The 16,905-nt window shown below is 36.5% G+C and overlaps 2 protein-coding genes and 1 pseudogene across 2 annotated transcripts in view; 2 read left to right on the forward strand and 1 right to left on the reverse strand.

Moving 5' to 3' along the window:
* The window catches only part of ACER3 (alkaline ceramidase 3), an 87,114-nt gene that overhangs the window by 24,869 nt on the left and 45,340 nt on the right, over positions 1 to 16,905 (reverse strand). The window contains exons 5-7 of the mRNA XM_016196361.2: positions 13,011 to 13,092; positions 10,616 to 10,651; positions 3,042 to 3,100 (exon numbers count right to left, since the gene is read on the reverse strand). Coding sequence (XP_016051847.1) covers positions 3,042 to 3,100; positions 10,616 to 10,651; positions 13,011 to 13,092 — 177 coding nt within the window. The remainder of the gene's footprint in view (positions 1 to 3,041; positions 3,101 to 10,615; positions 10,652 to 13,010; positions 13,093 to 16,905) is intronic.
* LOC148091970 (beta-defensin 1-like) lies at positions 7,735 to 7,941 on the forward strand. Its single transcript, XM_087821645.1, has one exon. It carries the CDS (start codon positions 7,735 to 7,737, stop codon positions 7,939 to 7,941), a length of 207 nt encoding a protein of 68 aa, XP_087677771.1.
* LOC107524466 (mortality factor 4-like protein 1 pseudogene) lies at positions 13,803 to 15,184 on the forward strand (annotated as a pseudogene).

Below are 16,905 nucleotides of genomic sequence, written 5' to 3' on the forward strand. Positions count from 1 at the left end.
AAAAGGATGGCTAAGGAAGTTTTCTAAACAGAAAGTAAATGAGAGAAAGAATTTTAGAATATTAAGAAAGAAGACAAATGAGAAGAGTAAAAATGTGGGTAAATATAATGCATTTTCCTTCTCCTTTGGAGTTTTAATATTGTTTTATGGTTGGGGCAAAAATCATAATACTGTCTGAAGTTATAAATGCATGTAGAGAAAATATTTAATATATTTTAAATGGGACAGGGAAAAGGCACTGTTATGGGTTGAATTGTTTCCCCTCAAAAAAGATATGTTGAAGTCCTAACACCAGTACCTCAGAATGTGACCTTACTTGGAAATAGAATCAATACAGATATAATTAGGATGAAGTTGTGCTGGAGTACAGTAGGCTCTTTATCCAATATGACTGATGTCCTTATAAAGACATGTGAAGACACAGAGACACAAAGAGAATACATGTCATGACAAAGGCAGAGACTGGAATTATGCAAGTAAAAAGCAAGGAATGCCAAAGATTGCCAGCAAACCATCAAAAGCTAGGAAGAGGTAAAGATGGATTCCCATACAGGTTTCAGAGGAAGCATAGCCCTACTGACAGCTTGATTTTTGACTACTAGCCTCCATGACTATATGATTTGTAGAGGAATTATACAGCTACAGCAAATAAGAGAGTGTGGCATTGGTGAAGAGATACACATAGATTAATGCAACAGGATTAAAAAACCCATAAATAGATCCACACAAATATACCCAAATAAATTGTAAGAAAGGTGTAAAAGCAATTCAGTAGATAAAGATAGCCTTTTCAACCAATGATCCTGGAGCAGTTGGGCATCCATAGGCAAAAAACAGACCTCAACCTAAGCCTCATATCTTAAACAAAAACTAACCCAAAATAAATAATGAACTTAAATGTGAAATGCAAAACTATACAAAACTTTTAGAAAAAAACATAGGAGAAAATCTAGGATTTGGCAAAAGCATGACCCATAAAAAAAATTGTTAAGCTGAACTTCATCAACATTTAAAACTTTTGCCTGACCGGGCGTGGCTCAGCGGTTGAGCGTCGACCTAGGATCCAGGCGATTGGGGTTCGATTCCCGGTCAGGGCACATGCCCGGGTTGCAGGCTTGGGCCGATCAATGACTCTCTCATCACTGATGTTTCTATCTCTTTCTCTCCCTCTCCTTTCCTCTCTCTGAAATCAATAAAGATATATTTAAAAAAAAAAAATTAAAAACTTTTGTTCTGTGAATGACCCTGTGAAGTGGATGAAAACACAAGGTACAGACTGGAAGAAAATATTTGTGAGCCACAGTTGGTTTTTTTTAAATCCTCACCTGAGAATATGTTTGTATTGATTTTTTTTTTTTAAGAGAGAGGAAGGCGGAGAGAGAGAGGGAGAGGAAGAGAGGGAGAGAGAAACTTTGGTCGGTTGCCTCCTGTACGTTCCCTGACTGGGAATCAAGCCCAAAATCTGGGTATGTGCTCTGACCAGGGACTCAACTCACAACCTTTTTTGGTACACAGGAAGACATTCCAAACGAGTGACCCGGCCAGGGCGTGAGCCACATATTTGACGAAGAATTAGTACCTAGAATATATAAAGAAAGCTCAAAACTGAACTGGAAAAAAAGGAGAAACAATCCCATTAAAAAATGGGTAAAGACTCGAACAGACATTTCACCAAAGAGGATATACAGATAGCAAATAAGCACATGGAAATGTATTCGATATAATTAGATATTAAGGAAATGAGAATTAAAACCACAATGAGATATCAGTACATACACCTATGAATAGCTGAAATAAAAAACAGTGACAATGCCAAATGTTTGCAAGGATGCAGAGAAACTGGGTCACTCATACACAACTAGTGGGAATGTAAAATGGTAGAGCCACTCTGGAAAACAGTTTGGCAGTTTTAGGAAAAACTAAACATAAAACTACAATATAACCTAACAACTCCAGTCTGGGCATTTATTCCAGAGAAATAAAAACTTATATTCACATAAAATCATGTAAACAAATATTCATAGCAGCTTTATTCATTATAGTAAAAAACTGGAAACAATCCAGGTGTCATTAAACAGGTGAATGGTTAAACTGTGGGATATCCCTATCGTGGAATACTGCTCAACAACAGAAAGGAATAAACTACTGACACACTCAACAACTTATATTAATCTCCAGTGAATTATGCTAAGTGCAAAAGGCCAATCCCAAAGGTTTCATACATTATATGATTCAATTTATATAACAAATATTCTTTGAATAAAAAAATTATAGAAATGAAGGACAGATTAGTGGTTGCCAGGGGTTAAGAATAGGGGGTAAAGGCACCAGTGGGAAGGAAGTAGATATGACTATAAAAGGTCAACATAGGGAGTGGTAACAGAACTGTTCAGTATCTTGACTCTATCAATGTCAAATCCTGGTTGTAATATTGTACTATAGTTTTGAAAAACATTACCATTGCAGGAAATTGATAAAGGGTACCAATTTCTTACAAATGCATGTACTTCTACAATTACCTCAAAATAAAATTTTAATTAAAAGAATAAAACTAAATCATACCATTTACTTATTGAGTCCCTACTGTATGGCCAGGCCCTATGTAAGGTACTCATATGAATATTTCTTATTTAATCTTCATAAACTCTATAAAGATTATAACTTTTCCTAAATATTTCTGGAACACTTGATTTTTGTGTGACATTAATAGCTTTCCTTAAAAGGTGTTTGAGAAACAAAAATTTTTTTTACTCTAGAATTTTTAAAAGCCTTTAATATACTTGTACATTATAAACAAAAAGAGGCCATAAGACATAGTTTTGCTCAAATTTCTTTAATTCTGGACCTCTTGTTTTCACATGATGCTAATGACTTGCTTAAAGGACTAGTATTCCTTGTGATTATACCATAATAAATGTTGGGTTATAGTTTTCAATGAACATCCCTGCTGGAATTGGGTTTTATGTGTTATTTCAATTTAGGCTATAGATTTACCATCTGAATGTACTCTAATCATAGTGTTCATGATCCAAACTACTTACCATGTAACAATATAAATAGATCGAAGTACTAATGTGAAGACCAACATTCCATACATGACCTAAATAAGAAAAGAAAAAATGATGTTAGTAAAATCATTATTTTTTGGCAAAGGAAGGACATTTTGCCTACAAAAATAGCCCTCTCAATTCAATGTAAACATTTATTATCCTTCATCACATTTTAAAAAATTTTTCAAAATATGTAATTATATAACTAAGAGTCACGCTAACCCTTGAGGAAAAATTCAGAGCCTTCTTGTAAATAACCAGTTATCAGAAATCCTATGTCAATTTTAGTTCTGTGGTTATGTGAAATTTTAAGTATCTGCTGAAACCTGAACAAATGCTGAAATTTTGCCTCACACTCCCTAGGTCCTTCCCTTCTCTTTAACTTTACTTTCAGCAACTTATTCTACTTTCCATTTTATAACAGTATAACTATGAACTCCTCTTTTAAACTCTCCTAAATGTTTCCGTATTCATATATGGGTCCTCTCACTGCATTCTTTCTCTCATTCCTAGTCTCCAAAGAAAGTGGTGCCCATTTCTTCTTGACTGAATTTAATCTAATTTGGGTTCTTTATTTTACAAATGTGCTTCCACATCTTCCTAGACTTGGCTCCATCAACTAACCTCTTTTTTTCCTATATGGGGCCCTGTGTAAGTACTACTAGCTAGAAAATTGAACCTAGTGGAAAAATTGAACTTTTAAAAGTGTGAATTATTAAATACAAAAAATTGCATAGGACATAAATGAATACTTAACTAATACTTACAAAGTCAACAGCTGGGAGAGTACCATTCATGGCAAGAAATGGATCCGGGTTAATACCTAGAAGTGCTGCATGTATCTCTTCCCAGTGCAACCCTCTTCCCTCCTCCTTAGAGGAAACCATTTTCCTGACTTTTATAATAAACATTTTCTTGCTTTTCTCTACATATTTACTAACTTAAACTTGTCTCCTAAATATGCAATCCTAAATATTTGGTTTTTGAATTTTAATAGAATTTGAATTTACAATAGAATAATATTGCATACATTTGTTTTTGTGTTGTCTTTTCAAATTCAGTTATGTTGTGTATGTAGCCTTAGTTCGTTCATTTTTTTATGTTATATACTATTTAATTGGATAAAAATGCCACAATTTACCCATTCTTGTGCTGATGAACATCTTCAGGTTATTTCCAATTTCACTGCTATGAACATTCTTCTTCACATATCCTAGTGCACATTTACACAAATTTACCTAGGGTATGTACTTAGGAATGCAATTGCTGGGTCAGAGGATATACATATTATCGAAATTACTAAAAAATGCTAAAATGTTTTCAAAAGTGGTTATACCAATTTTGACTCCAACCAATGTGTATGAGTGTTTCTTTTGTGCCACATAATCACCAACACATAGCAGTCAGGCTTCTAAGTTTCTGTTAATCTATGTGGTTTTTAATATGTATTTCCCTGATTATGGTTGAACATTGTATGTTATGTTTACTGGTTATTTGATGTCTATTTTTCAAACCTATTTTTACATTTGCTTGTCTGTCACTTTCTTATTTGTTCCTTTTTTAAGTTTAAAAACTTTTAAAATTGCCCTGGCCAGTGTGCCTCAGTTGGTTTCGCTATATGAGTCATCTCATATATGGAAAGGGATTTAGGCATTTGGAGTTTGTAATGGATTCACTCATTGTATTAACGACAATCAACTGTTCAAGAATAGTAAAGAAACTCTAACAGAAAAAGCAAAGGGATCTAGATTTTCTATTATCTGATTACTGCCTCACTATATAACCTTGAACAACTTCATTTATCTTGGCTTTGGATTCCCATTTGTAAAATGAAGGGACTTAACGAGGTGACAGTGGTTTCATCTTCCTATAATCATAGTCAAACGAGGATGTAAGAGGCACTTTATTTGGGGACTTAATATAAGTTATTCTTACATGATAAGGTTGGTGCTTCCTACATAATTAAATGCTAGCTTAAATACTAACAAGCTAAATGTAGATATTACATTTAGCAATATAACTATAAAACAATGACACAAGTCTCATAAAGCAATGAGGTCTATTGGTGGTAAAAATATAGTTTTTACAGATATTCAGAGCTGGTTTAAAATCCTAATTCATCCTACATAAAACTGCCAAAATTATCTGAAATAAATCTTACGTCATGCCTCTGTCAATGGCAAAAGCATAAGATCTAAGCCTTAGCCTGACATCCAGTGCTTCACAATTTGGTTCCAGTTTTCCTTTCTCTTCTCATGTTATGCAGGAGCTTGTATTTTAGCACAGGATTTTCCAAATAATATTACCCAGAATACTACTGTGCTGGGAGATGCTAAGAGATACTCTATGAGAAAGAATTCTACAGTCAAATAAATTGTGCTCAGATGTCATTTCCTGTGTGAAGCCTTCCTGAAATCCTTCTATAGATATTACTTAATCTCTTTTTATTCCCAAAGTACTTCACTTATTTTTGACTTTGGGTAGTTTTTAAAGTGGATAACTGAATTCTAGTTTACCTCAAGTAAAGCATAGCTATACTTAAATTTTACATATTTAATCTTAACTTTCTTTCTAGTAAGTTCATCATTGCACTAAAATCTAAACAGCATTTTTTCATTCTTTTAAAAAAATGTATTTTTCCAATAATAAATTAGATTCCAAAGTAATCTGCTACAGGGGCATCATCACATGGAAGACATATCAACTTTGAAATTAAAAAGACCTGGGTACAACATCTAGCTCTGCCGCTAACTAGATGAAAAGCATTGGGTAGCCCTGGCCAGTGTGGCTCAGTTGATTGAGCAAAGTCCACACACCAAAAGGTCGGTTTAAGCCCTAGCCGGTTTGGCTTGGTGGTTAGAGCACTGGCCTGCAGACTGAAGGGTCCCTGGTTTGATTCCAGCCAAGGGCACGTACTTCAGTTGCAGGCTTGATCCCTGCCTCACTGGGGCATGTGCAGGAGGCAACCAATCGATGTGTCTCTCTAACATCTGTTTCTCTCTCTCTCTCTCTCTCTCCCCCCCTCTTTGAAAAGCAATGGAAAAAATATCCTTGGGGAAAGGTTGGTTCGATTCCCAGCCAGGGCTATGGGGTATGCAGGTGGCAGCTGATCGATGTTTCTCTCTCGCATCAATGTTTCTCTCTCTTTCTCTCTCCCTCTCTCTCTAAAATCAATAAGAATATATTTTTTTAAAAAATTGGACAGATTACTTAACCTTTCTGACTCTTAGTTATCTCACCTACAAAATGAAGATGATAATTTCTATACAGGTTTGATTTTTTAAGATAATAGGTAAGTAAATCCATATAAACTATATGAAAGAATATACAATATTTAGCATGTAACAGATATTTAAAAATGTCAGCTTCTTTTCCAAGTGTGCTTACACAGTAGTTTCCTTACATCTCTAATTTGTAATGAAATGGCACAAATGGAACATAATAAAATTTAAACAAATCTGTTTAAGTTCCTGTCTAGAAACAATCTTGAGGAGACATCACTTTGGCAGGAAGATTTTAAGCAATAGTACTCTTTGAGACATTAGATGAAATGACATCTGAGATATTCAAGTATTGATTTGTTAATTAGCTGCTTAAAGAGGGTTCACTAACTTTTTATTTTCTGAAAATATATTTTTTTGTTGATATCAGAGAGGAAAGGAGAGGGAGAGAGAGATAGAAACATCAATGATGAGTCATCAATCAGCTGCTTCCTGCATGCCCCCTGCTGGGGATCAAGCCAGAAACCCAGGCGTGTGCCCTGACCAGGAACTGAACCTCAATCTCTTGAATCATAGGCTGATGCTCAACTGCTGAGCCACGCCAGCCAGGCATAACTTTTTAAATATTTTACTTCATATATGCTTTTTTTTGTTTCCTTATTTAAGATACATGAGTGTTTCTATTGAGTGTGGTGGCTATTCAAAGTGTATACTTTACACTTTGCAAGACTATCAAATTATATAGATAGTATTTGGCTCTCTTTTGAAGATGTTTGGATCACCTTATATTTAATATGGTAAAGCAGAACTGTTATCAGTAATTCCTCCCTCTGGGAAGCTAATCTAATTAGTAAGACAATCATCCTGGTTGTGGCAGATATTTTTAAAGTATTTATTGACTCCTTCCTTCTAACAGTATATCACTACTTACCTCTCTAGGCCCAACTCAAATATCTCCTTTCAGAAGCTTTCTGTTATTATCACAGGCAAAAATGTGTGTATCACCTTACATTTTAATATATACTTTTAGTATCAAACTGTACTGTGTTCACTGCCTTGTGTTTTTATTATATTAATTATTTTTATATTATTCTTGTGAACTAATAGTTATTTTTTTGAACATTTTACAGGTGAGGAAGTTGAAGAATAGTCATGGCAAGAAATTTGCCCATGGCAAACAAAGTGGCAAGAAGTCAAAGTGGTATAGAAATCAAGATTCCAAACTCTCAAGCCAGAGCTTCTTTAGATTGGACAACGTTGCTTTTCCCTCCTTTTCCATTATTTTTAAGATCTTAAATGTTGTTCTAAATCGTCACAAATTCCAAAACAATTTTCCACTTAAGAATTCCAAAATAACTTTTCTAAGTTTCTATACATAAGAACATCAGCAGTTAGAAGCCTGTGGGCTTAGCCACCAAGCAGCCTCTCCTCCTCCTGCCATCCCAGCCAAGCCAGGCACCACCATGAGGGTTTTGTACGTTCTGTTGCTACCTGTCTGCCTACTCTTCTCCCAGATGGCCCCAGGCATTGGCCTTCTTACGGGACTATGCCACAGGTATTCAGAATACCAATGTTCCAAAAAGGGAAGGACCTGCCACTTTTCCCTGTGCCCATTCCACACCAGGATTGAAGGCATCAGTTACAAAGGAAAGGCCAAGTGCTGCCTCTGAGCTGGGAGATGTAGGAGAAAGACACAGAAGCCATGTGAACTATTTGTAAGCATTGTTTTAATAAAAGACCTTAAAAAAAAAAAAGAACATCAACAGTTATACGAAAGAATGCAAGCAATACTCCGAACTTTGACAAATAGAAGAATCTCAGAAAAAGCAGTTTTCTTTTAAGAATGATATCCAGAAAATAAATATGGATAGATTTTTTTTAAAGCCATATATATAGATAGTTTCTCTTCTAATTACTTAGCAGATCAGCATAGGATATTCTAGATTAGATATTTGAGGCAAAGGCCTCTTTAAATAAAGCTTTACAACAGCAAGAAATACTATTGCATCACAATAGTGGGCCATTTTACCTACCTTGCTTTTTAAGACTAGAGTAAGTAATAATTTAGCTACATGGAATAGATGTACTTTGTAATCCTCTCGAGTCATCTAAGACAGACTGTGCCCTTCTCTACATAAGCACCACTTTTACATATTTATTACAAGACATATATACTACAAATATTTTTGTTACATGCCTATTTTCCTGACCAGTGAGCATCTTGAGATCAGCAGCCATACCTTATTTGCCTTGCTATATTAATATTAGTTAATGTTTACTGAGTGTTTACTATGTGCTAAAGGTTTTTTATATTCATATCTCATTTAATCCTCAGACAACTTTAGGAGATTATTATACCAATTTTAGGTAGTATAATAAGCTCTTCAAGAGCAGGGACCTCTTTATTTCATTTGCTAATATATCTCTTGTGCCTAGTACAAGGCCTGGCACTTAAAAAGCTCAAAGAAGTTAAGTAACTTGTCCAGGGTATACAGCTAGTAAGTGGAGAGACTTGATTAGAATCCAGGTCTGTCTGACTTTAGATCTTAAAGTCTTATTACTCTAATGTCTTTTTAATTACAACTTCCAGCTCAGAATTTGGTACTGAGAAGGTACACAGTGGACACCTGTTGAATTAATGAATATGTTCTACCTTCAGGTTGCTTATCCACTTCACCCTAGCATTCTCCTACTTCTTCACTTCTCTATTCTGATTTTTAATCTCTAAGCCTAGGATATAAGGCATAGCTATAAGCTTTAATTCTACCTCCCATCCTATCAGCAAACATTACCCTTCTACACAGAGAAGAAAATATTTATTACTGGAAAAACACATAGAAATTACAGCATGAGATATTATATGAATAGTTTGTTACTTTTCTTATATAAACAATGTCAAATAGGTCTAAAATGGAAAATTGATGGTCATAAACTTACAAAAATAAACCTCATTTTCCAAATTTTGTTTTTTTGTGGATTTTTCTCTTCTAAAGGCAAACAAAAACTATTTTTCATATAAACTTCATTTTTTACACTGTCAATAAATCTTTCTAAATAATGACATTGCTTCAAGCTATAATAAACAGGGAGGTGAGCTGAAGGTTGTCCTCTCCTGTAACATCCACTTTAGTATGTCTACTTTCAGCTGGTCTGTAGAAAAGCAAGGCACAATAATGTGGTTTTGGAATTTATTTTAAAAAACAGATTTCAGCCCTGGACAGGTAGCATAGTTGGTTCAAGTGTCGTTGTGATACGCCCAGGTTGCAGGTTTGATCTCTGGTCAGGCTACATATAAGAATCAACCAAGGAATGCATAAATAAGTGAAAAACAAACAATGTTTCTTTCTCTCTCTCCCCTTTCCTCTCTCTTAAAAATAAATAAATAATAAATAATAAATAATAAATAAATATATAAAGTCTGACATCTCTGTTTAAAATAAATAAAAAGTAAAATAACAGATTTCAGGTAGATGATTATTGTCTGGCTTCAGTTAAAAAAAGTTATAGGAATATTTACTTATTATTTAGGCACAAAATAATCTAAAACTACAAGGTCCCTGGCACTCCTGAAATGTGTACTTATTTATTTCTTTATTTTCATTTACTAGTTTGTTAAAACAGTGGTGACAGGAGACAAACAAATCTAGGTTATAATCCTGGCTTTGCCTCTTAATAACTGTGTAACCCTGGGGCAAATTACTTAATATTTCTGAGCTCATTTTCCTTATAACTCAGACAATAATCCCTAATTTGTGGGGCTGCTGGGAAGACTAGTCTGTGTAACAATGAGCATAGTGCCAGGCACATGGTAGCACTCAATAAACAATAGCTCTCTTTTGTTAGGGTCTGCTACTTTATTTCATTCTGGTTTCATTATGGGATGCACTTAAATCATTATTTCCTACAGCAAAGTTTCCTGTGTTTGCTTCCCTCAATTTAAGTAACACTCTACTTCAAAAATTTTATTAAAATATATATTAGGGGGAAAATATTCAAGGACTTTTCTATCTTTTCTAGAAAATGTTATAAAAAGACTTTATATATGTATGTGCATAAGGCTTCCTGTTTTTTTTCTACTTATAAGAGCAATGCTGCACTTGCATTACTGACTACCAACAGCCAGGTGTCCTGGGCATTGAATGTTCCAGGTAGAGTCCTGTTACCTACAGCTGGCTCCTGTAGGCACTTGAGTTCGCAACCTCTGTTTTCAACACTGAATTTTCTTAAGACATCTACCATTTCATTTTCAAAAGTTGTATCTACATATTATTTACCAGAAAAGGAAAACACAAGGCAGGCAAGTATTGTTAACCATTCAAATGTGTAATAATTTTTAAGAATTACCTGATGGAATACAGGCTCCTTTACCTTAAGGTAAACCTGCAAAATATTAAAACACATGTGAATGAAGTGCAGTAAGGAGGGAAAAAGAAAACCTATTCCAACAATTCTGCAAATCCCAACCTCTCCTGCTTCCCTAATTCTGCTACATAGATCTGACTCCAGTCATATAAAACCAATCAGATTCGGTGGCAACACCACAGGAGAGCTAGTACCTACAGCTGGGCCTTCCCCAGTGCTAGCTTTACCATGGTAAACTACATGTTTCAAAGTTGTTGTGGATGGCTCTGGCCTCTTGGCTTCGCATCAGCATCAAAGAGAGGCAAAGATACAGGGACACTCATGATGGCTAAAGAGGTTATTCCTGACAACCCTGTAGCAGATCTGTTCTATAGTAGAAAGAACACTGGCCTTAGAGTTAGAAACACAAGATAAATTTCAGACTCTGCCATTTACTTGCTACATGGTTTAAGCAAGTATTAGTGGCATCGCAACCAAAAGACCAATTTTTCCTTATCAGGATAAAGGGAATAATAGTGGTTAGAAATAAGAAACTAAAATATGTAAAAGTAGCCCAGCCAGTGTGGCTCAGTTGGTTGGGCCTCAGACCATGCACCGAAGGGTTGCCTGCAGGTTTGATCCCTGGTCAGAGTACATGCCTGGGTTGCGGGCTTGATCCCTCCTAGAGGGTATGAGGGAGGCAGCGGGTCAATGTCTCACTCTCACATCGATATTTCTCTCTCTTCCTCTTTCTCTAAATATCAATAAAAAATCTTTAAAAAAACACATAATAGTGTCTAGCATAACAGGTGCTCAGTAAGTGAAAATATTTAAAACAAATCTCTTGTGCCTCTGCTTCCCCAAACCTCTAACTCACTCACCTAGATGTGTTCCCAGTTAACACAAACCCTAGTTTTAGGCTCTAATGTCATGTGGGTGGTTAAGTTCAATGGCTACTCAAGATATAGCATGCATTTATTGCATTATAGGAGTACATCTTTAAAATGACATGGTAGAGAGAATCAAAATTCAAGTCAGAATCTTGAAATGACTCCCATCACTTACATGATAAAGTCCAAATTTCAAAGCCTTCCATGATCTCATTCCTGCTTTTCTGTTTGGCTTCACTACTCTCCTCTTGTCTTTTTCATTCTAGGCTCTAGAAAGTATGGTGCTTCCCCAAATGTGCTAATTTCATGCCTCTCTATCTTTAAACATGCTGCTCTTCACTTTGTTCAGAAATCCTCTCCTGCTGGCAAACACTCATCTTTCATGATTCAGTTCAAACTATACCTCTTTCTTGAAGCCTTTTCTGATCCTTTCTCTGTTCAGCAAAAGCAACCACTCACCTTCCTCTGTACCCTCACTGTCCATGTACACATAGTTCTATGCCTAAGGACAATGTAGTTGTCTATTTAGAAATGCTTCACCACACTCTTGTCCAAGGGCCTGGTGAACTCCTAATCATCAGTTAAGACCCAGCTTAAAATGCCTTCTCTGAGGAGCTTTCCTTGACCCACATCTAGCAATCCTCATTGATACTCCTTCATTTCATCATTGTATAACTAGTTTTTACCTCCATTATTGCAATTATCATCTTTTGAAGAATTCTGTTTACATGTTTGACTTCCCTATTAGAATGTACTCCTCAAGCAAAACAACTGCTTCTCAATCATCTTTATATTTTCTACTGCCTGATATGGAAGGTTTGCAATAAAAGTTTGTGAAATGGGTATCTCTTTATACAAAATGCAGTTCACTTGAGGTAAAAAAGCACTTGGGTAGGCTAAGAAGTAACCAGCTATCTCAACTTAGTAGGAAAAGGTTAAAAAATAGTCATATGAGACTCAATAGAGCAGAGTGAATCTCTCTTTTTTAACAAACAGAAGGCAATATATCCATCCATGAGAAAAAGTTCATTTTTCCCCCATTTCTACTAAATATGAGCATTTTGGTTTTTCCCTAGTTTTTTTTTTAAACCAGAGTTTTAAAAAGTTGTTTCAACGTTTTGTTGAGAAATAACACTTAAAAGAGAAACAAAGAAGCAGTATCTGTGAGTTTTCAGGCTGGCTCAGCCGTTGAGCATCAACCTAGGATCCAGGAGATCGAGGTTCAATTCTTGGTCCGGGCACATGCCCAGGTTGCGGGCTCGATACCCAGCCAGTTAGGGTTGTTCAGGAGGCAGTGAGGGTGATCAGTGACTCTCTCTCATCATTGATATTTCTATCTCTCTCTCTCCCTCTCCCTTTCTCTCTCTGAAATCAATAAAGATATATTTAAAAAAACAAAAAACATTTCAGTTTCAACAGCATGAAGCAAACACTGGAAGCAAAATGTGCCAAACTCCATAAATAGCTAGTTCACATGCTTAATCTGTTAGAAACAAAATGTGACTTACTGTGGTTACTATTAAACTGAATAGAACTAAGGTAAAAAGCAGATGGTAATTTACTGAGTTCTTGATCTTGAAACATTCAAACCTTAAAAAGAGAGAGAAAAAGAAAATTCCTTTAGAATATATAACTAGAAAAACAAATAGAATGCTGTTTGACCACTTACACACAATCCTCTGGATTTAGTGATGCCCATCATTTTTCTTCCCATCCATACTCTCAGCTTAGAGAACTTGTACTGTCTACAGCCTCCAACAGGTTGAGCGGAACAAGAGTAGGCACCTTACTTAAAATGGGCCAATGAGAGGCTCTCCCCTGGAAATTTGGTGTTTGGAAACTGGAGACTGAATCAATTAAGTGTGGAGAATCAAAGTATAAAGCCATATGGATTCCAGGTGTGATTCTGATAACAGGGTAGCCAAATTGAATGAACAAGTAGATGAATGAGCAGAGAAGTGGTCTGCAGGGAGGGGAAAATAAAGCAGACACACAGTCTTGAAACCATGTTGAGAGGAAGGAATGGAGAAAAGAGGGAGAGAGAGAGAGAGAAGCTGTCCTTTCAGTCGAATGAGGCTCTACCTCCTGATGTTGGGTTCCACATAATTTCAAGTCCTTACAATAAATAAATCTCTTAAATCAAGCTAGCTTGAGTAGGTTCCTACAGCTTTCAACTAATGATCCTGGACTAAGACACACTTATAGAAAATATCACTCTAGACGCGGAGCTGGGTGGGGTAGCGAGTGGGGGGCGGTAGTCGGGGTGGTGGGAAAAAGAGGAGGCGGCAGCGAATCCCTATAAATGGTGCCGAAGCAGGACCCGAAGCCTAAATTCCAAGAGGGTAAGCGAGTGCTGTGCTTCCATGGGCCTCTTCTTTATGAAGCAAAGTGTGTAAAGGTTGCCATAAAGGACAAACAAGTGAAATACTTTATACATTACAGTGGTTGGAATAAAAATTGGGATGAATGGGTTCCAGAGAGCAGAGTGCTCAAATACGTGGACACCAATCTGCAGAAACAGCGAGAACTTCAAAAAGCCAACCAAGAGCAGTATGCAGAGGGCAAGATGAGAGGGGCTGCCCCAGGAAAGAAGACATCTGGTCTGCAGCAGAAAAATGCTGAAGTGAAAACGAAAAGAACAAACAGAAAACGCCTGGAAATGGAGATGGTGGCAGCACCAGTGAGACACCTCAGCCTCCTCGCAAGAAAAGAGCTCGAGTAGATCCTACTGTTGAAAACGAGGAAACATTCATGAACAGAGTTGAAGTTAAAGTAAAGATTCCTGAAGAACTAAAACCATGGCCGGTTGATGACTGGGACTTAATTACCCACCAGAAACAGCTCTTTTATCTTCCTGCCAAGAAGAATTTGGATTCCATTGTGGAGGATTATGCAAATTATAAGAAATCACGAGGAAACACGGATAATAAGGAGCATGCTGTTAATGAAGTCGTGGCGGGGATAAAGGAATACTTCAATGTAATGTTGGGCACTCAGCTGCTCTACAAATTTGAGAGACCGCAGTATGCTGAAATACTCGCAGACCACCCTGATGCACCCATGTCCCATGTGTATGGAGCGCCACATCTACTGAGATTATTCGTTCGAATTGGAGTGATGCTGGCCTATACACCTCTGGATGAGAAGAGCCTTGCTTTGTTACTGAATTACCTTCATGATTTCCTGAAATACCTGGCAAAGAATTCTGGGATCTTGTTTAGCACCAGCGACTATGAAGTGGCTCCCCCCGCCCCAAGTACCACTGGAAAGCTGTGTGAGGCGCTTACTCAGCTTACGTTTGGATCTGTGACACGTTTCTGTTCTTAGTCCTTCTCTTGTACAAATGATGTACTTTGAAAATGTTAGTGTATAACAGAATCGATGTTTGTTTCTGTTTGATTTTAAACAGAAAAGAAAAGGGGTTACAGCTCCTTTTTCTTTCCCTTTTTTTCATTTCAAAGTTGCTACCAATGTATTGATGGACAACGGAGGGACATACTGTAGAGTGTTCTATTGCCTAGTTGACAAAGCTGCTTTTGAATGCTGGTGGTTCTACTCCTTTGACACTACGCACTTTTATAATATGTGTTAATGCTATATTACAAAATGCTCTGATTCCTAGTGCCAAAGGCTCAATTCAGTGTATATAACTGATCACACTCATCCATTTGTACTTTTTTTTTTTATTGGTGCTTACAGTAAAGAGCTTATCTTTTCCAAGTCATCCACATTGTTCCTTAGGCATTTTATCTTTGCTCAGATTGTTGAAGAGTGGTGGCTTGTTTATGGTTTTTGTATTTTTGTCTAATGCACGTTTTAACATGATAGACGCAAGGAATTGTTTTTCAGATCTTCAATAAATTTTTTTCTTTAAATTTAAAAAAAGAAAAAAAAAAGAAAGTATCACTCTATTTTAATCATCTCTTTACTTATCTGTCTCCCAACCAGACTGTGAATTCCTTGTGTGCAGGGATAAAATCTTTTTTCCCTATATCTAGTCACTAGGATAGTGTCTGACACAGAGGAAATATTTAGTAAGTAAGAAAATATAAACATATATCTGACCATCAGTTAAGTATCCAACCTCTGAACCTATGTTTTAATACAAGCAGCAGGAGAATTCTCTCAGTTTACTAATTAACTGGCTGTGGGAATTGGACCCAACTCCTATTTCCTTACTTGTAAAAAAAGGTGGTGGCACCGGTGATTTCTAAGATCTCTTTTATCTTTAAATTCTGGAACTTAATTACTTAGTAAAAAGAGCTCACCTGAAAGTATTTGTCTAGATCTGGGCAGCAAACTACAGCCCAAGGGCAATTTCTCAGACTAAGCCTGTTTTTTCGTAAATAAATTTTATGAAACACAGTCACACCTATTTGTTTACATATCTTACACGCTACAACAGCAAAGTTGAAGAGTTGCAACAGAGAATATAGGCACACAAAGCCAAAAACAATTACTATCTGGCCCTTTACAGAAAAAAATTTCAGAACTTTTTAAATATATATTTTTGAACTCTTCTGAATTTTATATATCTTTAGAAGACATTCTTGAGTTAGCAATAATCATACTGAAAAGAATCAGATAACCATCACATAAGGGGCTCAGAGACATCTTAAGTATTAGTACATTTAGAAGGTAAGGCTGAGACAGGCTAGTAAGTCAGGACAAGTGTAATTAGGGAAACTGAGACAGATAATTAAAGAGCAGTTTGCAGCGACCTTGAAAATCTAGATGCCAAGCAGTTCGCAGCCACCTACTAAATCCTATCTTCCCTAAACCAAGGACACTTAAGAGCAAATGGTTTGCACTTCTCCCCAACCAGAGGGAAAATAGCTTAAATTACCCTACTCGGGGAAACAGATAGCAGAAATCCAATTAGTGCCATTTGCCAACCACATCCAAGGACAGATAAAGAGAATAAATCTCATCTTGGTACAGCAGTATAAAGCTGATGAATATTCTATTGAGATCCTCCCCTAAACTCTCAAAAGAAGGTTCTCTGCCCCTTCTCTCCCCACAGGCATGCATATCCTAAACACTAAGGACCCCCAGGAGGCTTGCAACCATGGCAGCAATGGGCAGTAGCAGTTCATCTGGGGCAAATCCCTTGAACCTGCCCCCAATGCCCCTTTTTCTCTGACTTCTTAGTGAGCCAAACCAGACGAGCTTAGGCTCATTTCCCCAGCCCTTTCTTGTTTCACTGTCCTCAGCTTTAATAAACATCCTCTAAAATTCACAGGAACTTAAGTTGTGAAATTTTTCCTGCACAAAGTCAAAAACCCATGCACTACCCCTGGCCCTAGGCAGACCCTTTCTGGTAACAAGATTATTAAACTTGTAGTTCAATTTCCAACTCTGATACTAACTACATGACCTTAGGTAAGTCACCTAATCATAAGT

Source organism: Miniopterus natalensis, chromosome 11 (assembly GCF_054644295.1).
Source record: "Miniopterus natalensis isolate mMinNat1 chromosome 11, mMinNat1.hap1, whole genome shotgun sequence".
NCBI lineage: Eukaryota > Metazoa > Chordata > Mammalia > Chiroptera > Miniopteridae > Miniopterus > Miniopterus natalensis.

Excerpts from the sequence above, each read along its gene's own strand:
- LOC148091970 (XM_087821645.1), top strand. The coding sequence starts at position 7,735 with ATGAGGGTTTTGTACGTTCTGTTGCTACCTGTCTGCCTACTCTTCTCC.